Source organism: Brienomyrus brachyistius, chromosome 10 (genome assembly GCF_023856365.1).
Source record: "Brienomyrus brachyistius isolate T26 chromosome 10, BBRACH_0.4, whole genome shotgun sequence".
In the NCBI taxonomy this organism is placed as follows: domain Eukaryota; kingdom Metazoa; phylum Chordata; class Actinopteri; order Osteoglossiformes; family Mormyridae; genus Brienomyrus; species Brienomyrus brachyistius.
In genome coordinates this window covers 18,253,567-18,262,081 of record NC_064542.1, presented here as the reverse complement: position 1 = coordinate 18,262,081, position 8,515 = coordinate 18,253,567, and the positions used below count along the sequence as shown (strand labels likewise).

The 8,515-nt window shown below is 37.3% G+C and overlaps 2 protein-coding genes across 3 annotated transcripts in view; both read left to right on the top strand.

Annotated features, from left to right (window-relative positions):
• Window positions 1-141: 141 nt before the first annotated feature.
• Window positions 142-4,846, top strand: rbm4.3 (RNA binding motif protein 4.3). The gene is made up of 4 exons (XM_049027511.1): window positions 142-263; window positions 2,388-2,821; window positions 3,177-3,815; window positions 4,215-4,846. Exons 2-3 carry the CDS (start codon window positions 2,413-2,415, stop codon window positions 3,788-3,790), a joined length of 1,023 nt encoding a protein of 340 aa, XP_048883468.1. The 5' UTR covers window positions 142-263; window positions 2,388-2,412; the 3' UTR covers window positions 3,791-3,815; window positions 4,215-4,846.
• Window positions 4,847-4,999: 153 nt separating this feature from the next.
• LOC125750118 (RAS guanyl-releasing protein 2-like) overlaps window positions 5,000-8,515 on the top strand; it is a 35,576-nt gene continuing 32,060 nt past the window's right edge. For both annotated transcript variants that reach the window (XM_049027500.1, XM_049027502.1), the window contains exon 1: window positions 5,000-5,419. The gene's annotated coding sequence lies outside the window, so the exon portion shown is untranslated. The remainder of the gene's footprint in view (window positions 5,420-8,515) is intronic.

Below are 8,515 nucleotides of genomic sequence, written 5' to 3'. Positions count from 1 at the left end.
TCTCACTGCCAAGACCTGTACCATGCCAACGCCATACTCTGGAAGGGCGGAGATATTTCTTCATGAAAGACGCTGATTGGTTTTTGATAGCTGTTCAGCCAATGGGTCTTTCGCCTCCAGAGCAAAATATCGAGCGACATTAAAATACTCCAATCAATTGACAGTTTGTAATCCACCCTGAAGCCTTTCGATGGGCGGGCACAAAATAATTTTCTGAAGAGGAAAGAAGCCATTTTCTTTTATGTACACGTAGAACGACTGAGGTAAGATATTTCTGGTAAATAAATGATCAGTATCAGAAATATTAGTTTTATCTTGGTCTTGATTATTTCTTGTTAAAAAAATCCACAATCATTACACCTATATATATTCAGCAAAGTACTTGTCTAGTAAAGCTGGAGGTAATGCGAAGCTGGGTCATAGTTTGAAATTTGTTTAATTAATTAGACGCATTAAGTCTTTCAGAGGCCTGGTTTTGCCAAAACACAAATGTTCCTGATTATGCAGTCAAGTAAAAGTTCATTATCAGTAATCTTGCAACTGCCGTTTGCTCCCGTCGCCGCCGCCATTGTGGCTTGCGGCATTTCTGGTAGTTTAGGGGTCGGGGTGCTTCTTAATTGCTTTGGTTCATAAGTAACGAACTCTGGATAGTATATGAATGGTCACCAGTGAAAACGTTTGGCATTTTGTTATTAATGTAGTTAAAGTTAGTTTGGTAGATAGTATAACTTCAATTCATACAGGTCGAGATAATCATTTCCTGCTGTTGTTGTTGAACTGTGTGATTTATCCCATTCTCGATGAGCAGACTGTCGGCTGACTAAGAATACGTCGTATCTGCAAAATAATTATTTTACAAGAAATACAAAAACGACTTTCCCGCCCATTTCATTGAGTTTATGACTTATGAGAACTTAGAACGAGAACGATTCGTATGGATAACTTTATTAGTTCAATAAATACTATATGGATATCACGAGGTTTTCAGAGGTAGTAAATATGGAAAAATGTTATGTACGAGGTATTCATCTTCATTGCCTATTGAAACGTGACGTAATTGTGAAGATAGGGATAGACGAAACTCATTTTGTTACAGATATTGGCAACATAGAAATTGGTCTTGGTGATTAACAGAGTAGCACATAGCTGAAGGGTTAATCCAGTGAATGAACTAAAAATGATAGATAGGCATTGGCTTAGCGGTGCCAAACATTGAAAAAGGGAACACTTCAATACCACTTAGAACAGAAGTATCATAGCCTCACTGCACAGAGCAAAGCCTTCATTCAGTGAGCTAAAACGATCAGAAATGTCAAGGCTCTTCACACGTCAACTCAACTAAATCAACATTGGCCTATACTGGACTCTTCTCTATTTTGTGGGCTTGCCCTCCCACATCACTAGGCCTAGCATGCATAATTTTAAAAAGCATCATAAAATGAACACGGCTTATAAAATTCTACTTCAGTCGTTGAATATATCTTACAAAACGTTCTTGTTACCCCACGATGAAGTTAGCATCATATTCAAAATTCAGTTTTCCATCTGTGATTTCTTTTAACCAAAACAAGCCAGGCATTTTTTTTTTTTGCCAAGTCTTGATATCCAATATACAGGCAGCGATGTTCAGCGATCATTTTTGTGATTTTGTGTTTAATGTTGTGTGTTGGTACTAAAATAGGCTGTGTCAGCTGTAACGAGATATTAGTTGGGCATTTAAAGTTAATGGTAATTATTGCATATTCCTTGTGTTTCCATATTTCTTTACAGACGATTTTTAATTCATTTTTGAATATTTGACATTTCTTTACACTTAGGTGCCCTGAGTGTCCATTCATGGCACAAAGAGTAATAACTGTTAAAATAACTCTTAAAACAACATGAGATAGAGAAATTTGGCAAAGTATGCTTTGAAGTTGACTGTGGGGGTGGGGGGGACAACAGTGCATACCACTTGGATTTCCAGATTATGAATTTCTCTATGTAATTACAATGCTTTATTACTAATTACACTGTATATTTAGTGTGCATTGGAATAACTAAATTGACTAATCATTCTGAAGACATTCATGTTTAAGCAGTTCATTATAGGACAGTATGCAACATTAAGTGGTCATCTGTTGCATAACGAAAATAATGCGTTGCACATGCATGCATGTTGTCATGTTAGGGGGGAAATAAAACATGAAATCACATACGTTTTACTTGTATCTCTTTTTTTTTTAGAGATTTCTAGCAACACAATGTTAAAAACATAGCCAGCTTTACTTCAGGGATAGGCAGCGGGCCGAGTATAAGTCAGTTTATAGACACTTTCACAGAATGAGTAAGTTCACGTTTGCCGCTCAAAATGCTTACACTTTTTTTCCCCAATCTCTTTTTGCTAGGCTCTAAAGACATTTTTGCAATAAAATGGTTAAGATTTTCATCGGGAACCTTCCACGTGAGGCAAACGCAGATGAAATTCAGGCACTCTTTTCTCAGTACGGGGCAGTTACTGAGTGTGCCATCATCAAAAACTATGCCTTTGTGCACATGGAAGACCGTAAAACTGCCACAAAAGCCATCCGCAATCTGCATCTCTACAAACTGCACGGCACGCCAATAAATGTGGAGGCCAGCCATGGTAAAAACCAGGGACCTGTCAAGCTACATGTGGCAAATGTTGAGAAGGGCTGTGATGATGAACTCCGTGCTTTGTTTGAAGAATATGGCACTGTGACTGAATGTACTGCCATCAAGAACTTTGCCTTTGTGCACATGGCAAACTCAGAGGAAGCAATGGATGCCATCAAAGGCTTAGACAATACTGATTTTCAGGGTAAGGAAGTGGTAGGTTTGTGATCTGCTTAAAAGAATCAATGTGATTGCTGGCAATTTTCAACACACCTGGCAAGTCTTTTTAAGCGTCTTCAAATGCTGGTAAAAAGTTAGTTTGCAGAAAACTTTGGAGGCCTTTCTTGGCTAAGGGCTGAGTGTCATGTTTCATGTCAGACTAGATGTGTGGTATATGTATGGGTATTTTCCTACTCATGCTTTTTTGGGGAAAAGTCTGAGGTAAGAGAGGGAAACGGTATCGTGGAATTTTCAATATGTCGTTTGTCGTCAAGTGGCTTTAAGCTTTTTTTTTTTGTCAGGTAGGGTTTTTTGTGAGTTAACATTGGTTTCTTTTAAAGGAAAACGGATTCATGTGCAGATCTCAAAGAGCCGACCAAGGGGTGAGGAGGAGGAAGAATATCCACACCACCCTCCTGATAGGCCAGGTTTTTGGTACCCTCAGTTTGCTGGGGATAGACCTGAGCCTGGTCCACCAGGTTACTACAGGGATCGCTTTAGTCATCCTGTGTCCCATGGTTATGCCCCTCCTCCACCCCCACCCCCCAGACAAGTTCCCTACCCTGATCGTGAACGGGCTAACTGTGGGGTGGTGGATTACTATGAAAAGTACCGTGCTCGTCCATATGGCATAACCTTGTATGAGGAGCGACGGGTGAGCTCCATACCACCTCCTCCCCCACCTCCTTCTAATGCTGTAAGAGAGCGCCCACCATCGTCTGCTCTTGACTCCTGTGAGCGTCACCCTGTGCCCCCTCCCCCCTCTTCATACTTCTCAAGGGACCGCAGTCCCATCCACAGGGGGCCTCCTGCTCCTTCTGCTACGGCTGGGAATGGCTACTCGTATGAGCGTTCCCGCCTCTCCCCTCTATCCATGTCCAGGACATCAATGTATGGAATGCCTCGTGCCAGGGAACCTGTTCCTCCACCACCACCTGCACGCTACTCATACTAACCATACATCAGTGCGTATTCAACAGGTGAGAATAGGTTAATGCTGCATCTGCCCATGAGAGTGACATTTCTTCCAGCAGGAGGGTGAAGTTCATTTGCGCGGAAGAATTTTTTTTTCTTACTACAGCGCAAGGTTCAAATTCAGCTTATGTGCGGGTAAATTCAGCTGACCCTGACTGCTTGTTTTTCTAAAAGTTACTTAATCAAGCCTTCATGACGAGTCCTGCCATTAAATAGAAATAGATGATTATCGTAAAGTATGTCCTAAATTCTTAGTGTTTCAAACCTTAATGTAGGGAACAATCAAACTAACTGGTTTCATAGTCTCAAAAAACCATCCCGTACCAAAGGGTAAAAGACCAATTTTTAAACGCGTGTTGTGTGCAGTGAAAAGGCAGTTGACTCGTGATTTGCTTTCTTTCCAGGTTAAAATTATCAGTGACAAGATCGTCGTCTCCTGGTGCACGTTGGTGCGATACACCCCCTCGTCTGGCAGATCGCGTTTTGTTTGCCTGTGGCTCTTAAAGAAGGAATTATAGTGCGGACATCTCGTTCTCTAAATCGCTTTTACACTCGTCTCATTTTCGACTTTCCTGGCTTAAAATGTAACCTTGCTTTGTTTTTTTTGTTTTGATTGTTAAAAAATTTTTTATTTTGAGCCCTAGAAGGCTGTAATCTAGGCTCTAAAGACTGTACAAGCCTGGATCGTTAATGAATTTAAATAAGACGTCTCACGTTATTTTAATTAAATCACTGAAATGTATAACATACATTTTATCTTTAGTCTGTACAAGATCATACTTCGGTTGATAAATTTAGAGCTTTGGTACAATAGGGAAAATAAAATTGCTATTCGCCACAGGAAGGTGCACAGTATAGTTTTGAGAAATGTTTGAGGCTGTATAATTAGTTTAAAAAAATTCTTTCGTTTTCATGTAAAGAAAAAAAAATCAACCGAAACTTATTTTTATTTTGTTAAATTACTATCAGTTGTTAAAGGAAGGTACATTTTTGCACTTTGCGTTTTTGTTAGCATAGTAATAAAACTTTATCCAAATGGCAGTGTCATTTGTTTTTGTTATTTTAGTTTTGAACTAAAAAACTGAAAAAACAGTACTCCCAAAATGAGTAAATGTACGCTTTCTTCTTTGCGTCGACATTTTAAAGATTTTTTTTAATGCAATGAAAATTCATCTTGTCTATATAAGAAGATTGTTGTTAAATTTTATTTAGGCGTTTCTTAGGGTAAATCTTAAATTCTCCCTTTTCTATTAATTCAGTAACAAAGGCATCAATCTACCACAGCAGGAAGGCAGACTTGACAGGAAATATTTAATACATTTTATAAAATATCGTAGCTATTAACCTGGGTCTTTTGGCAAATTGCAAAGATTCCTCGGTTGTTGTTTAGCATCTTAAAATTTTCTAACCCCTTGCATTTGAAAGAAATATCCCCTTTTAAACGGATCTTCACTCTTAAGAGGAATTTGCCCGGTCAGATATTCTCTTTTTTTTCCTTTCCAATTACCAGCTCTGTTTTATTTAAAAAAATTCTTGGAAGAAGTCTGTCCTGCCAGATCTTGCTGGAGCAGTGTGATGGAAACCTTCAAAAGAAGACAGCTATATAAAGGTAAGTTGGTTTGTGGGCTTCGGTACAACAAATAGAAGAATGTCTGAAGGGGGATTGTGCTATTTTTTTTTTATTTGTCAATGTTTTTTTTATTTTTTAAAGGCAATTAAAAAATGTGTATTGTGTTTTGTACTTCAGTTTATTTGTGTTTCATCAGCTACTCTATGTCATAGCATCTCAGGTATTTTGGCAGCACTAAATACTAGAAAAGAACTAAGAATATGACAGCATTGGAATGCGTGAAGTAGAGAAGGCAGAGATTTTTTGTCCACAGTAGAATTCTTTTACAAAATGCACCGTAAATATGTATTATGGTCTTTTAACATCGTTTGCATACTTTGTGCAGGTGCAGTTGTCTGTTAATAAAATGAATGAAATGCAAACCTCTTAACATTTCGATAGTGTTAGATAACACCTGGTTGTTTTGACAAAGTGGGTGTTCCCCTTTGGCCCACAAAGTGTTCTTTGAAGCCTGTATTTTTTTAATGTTGTAGCATATTTATTTTTTAATAATCTGTTTTACATATTGGAAGTTTTTCTATATTTCCTCACCACTAAAGTGATGAGTTGTAATGAATCATATAGAAAAAATAAGTGGTTTACCATGCACTTTATATCTGCAAAACTCCAATATCCATTATTTGGATATATTTTCCCATGCACTTAAGTCAAAAAAGCATATAGCTGCATGTTTTTTTGAAAATATATATTAAGCGAATTCTCCCATCGACTTTAGTCTGGGGATTAAGTGTGTTTAAGCTAGATATGTGCTTTAGGTGGAGAAACACCAAAGTATGGGTGCATTGCATGTAAATGACCCTTACGCGCATTCTTTCAATGACTCAAGTACACTTAAGTGCATTTTTCACTACATGCTCTGAAGGGCTGTATTAAGTCACATCCTACAAGGCCAGACATGATATTGCAGTTTTCTGAAAGCCGAACATGTAAATAGGACAAATGTTCCAATCCAAAATACATATGAAGAAATTATGACCACGAATTATATAATACAATAGTATGTAGAATTAGACACTACCTGGCCAAAAAAATAATTGCCATTTGAATTTTTTGTTGGACTGCCTTGATCATGGTGCACATTTGTCATGGCATTGTTTCCACAAGTTTATGCAACATCACAGCATTTCTATTTATCCACACTTGCATTAATTTCTCAACAAGATCTTGTATTGACAAGTGAGTGAACCATTCTGAAGTCTTCTTCAGCACCTCCCAAATACTTGTTGTGGAGTTAAGATCAAGACTCTGTGGTGGCCAAATCGTGTGAAATTTTCTCATTCTCATGAACCACTCTTCCACAAATCGAATCCTATGAACCTTGGCATTACCGTTGTGGAATATTTCCATTTCCATTAGGCTGGGCAGTGTATAAGCATATACAAAGTATATTACCACTAGGCAGAATTCAAGAGACATCTGCCTTGTCAAGATGCCTAGTCAGTGAACGAGTTAACGTATGTGTCTAATTTGTAAAAAAAAATAATAATAATAATTTTCATTGAGGGGAAAAATGGTTTCAGAGGAAGTAGTGTGTCCTTGCAATCCTAAGTTGCAGTGCATGTACTTGCACTCCTGTGAGAGTGGGACTCGTAAGGTCGGATATCATTTGGGTTTTGTCTGTTACCAGTTCTAAAATTATACTTTTAAAACTGCAGGTGTGTAAATGGTACCTGAACTGGTATTAAAAAAAATCATAAAACAACATTTAACAACAGCTTTTTTTTTTTTACTTCTAAGGAAAATTAGAACTTCAAATTGAACAATATGTTAACTTTAACACCTTAAATATATAAATATAAATAAATTTGACATGTTTCCCCCATTACATGCAATTATTTTTAAACATGTTGCGTGTGCCGGGGGTTGGAATCCTTTAGAGGGCCACGATTAGTGAGTGACGCAGCACATGGCATGATGTCACAATATGTTTATCCTTGAATAATTCTCTGAATAATAACCACTAGTTCAAGGAAACTATTATTGTTTTTAGATTATTCAGTTACAATGAGAAAATATCTGTTTTCTTCAAATCTGTGATTATTCTGTTGTGAGAAAATGGTGAAAAAAGGATTTAGCATGGTTTTTTTGGCTTATTTAGTGACTAAAAGATGAAACTTTACAGCTGTTGTAAAGCTGTGGAGAAACAAGAACTAAAGTTGCTTATTGGAATTACAATTAGATATTATGACACATCAACCACATTTTTCATTTAGACATTCCAGTTTTGTCGTGTTAACTGACCCAGTCTGGGAACATGACTAGTGTAAATTGTGCAGTTTGATTTTTTCTTTCTTTTTCAGCTAGTGAATGTTAGCAATAATTATATAATTCAAGTGTAATGTTAACTAGCGCTGGTATACGAGTTACAGTGATGCTTCTGTTGCCTGAGCACCAGAGTGTGAATATTTCATTCAGCTGCTCAGGCGTTTGATTCACACTGAAATGAGGCACTTAAATCTGTATAGCAGTATGGTCCAGTACATACCGATCATATAGGAACTGGTTGGGTGCCAGGTCTGGGTGCCCAGTTTTAGATGGAGACATAATCATGTTGATTTTCTTACACATCCATACACTTTACATATACTACATCAACTAGGTCAGAACACTCCCCTGATTAGTAAAAATTCTACACTTATTCAGGTAAATGTGAGTTTTTTTTTTTTGTAGTGACTAGCAGCTGGTTTGGAATAATATATGGTACAGCATAGGCTGTGATGTAAGCTTGTTTGGTCTATACAGTTGATAACTTTTTTTTTTTTTATCACCAATGCTGATAAATTTTAAACTTTGTCCATGCTACTTATTGATATTTACACCAAACCTGTTGGTTAGGCATATTTGCTTGTTTACAGAATTGTTCTGAATGAAGAGGGGAAAACAACTAAGTATTTGGATTCATTCTCAAACATATGGGCCATTCTCATGAACTGGTTACTGTGACATATCAGTCATATTTTCTCAAATTTTGCAAATTAGTGTGACAGACTTGCATCATGTTGTCTGTCATGATTTTTTTCTAGTTAATCAATTGGAGTAAAACAATTGAAGAAATGAACATACATCGTATACTGT

Bases quoted from the DNA above. Each gene is read 5' to 3' on its own strand.
- rbm4.3 (XM_049027511.1), top strand. From the start codon at position 2,413: ATGGTTAAGATTTTCATCGGGAACCTTCCACGTGAGGCAAACGCAGAT. The intron at 2,822-3,176 runs GTAAGGAAGTGG...TTTCTTTTAAAG, and splicing joins AGACAATACTGATTTTCAGG to GAAAACGGATTCATGTGCAG.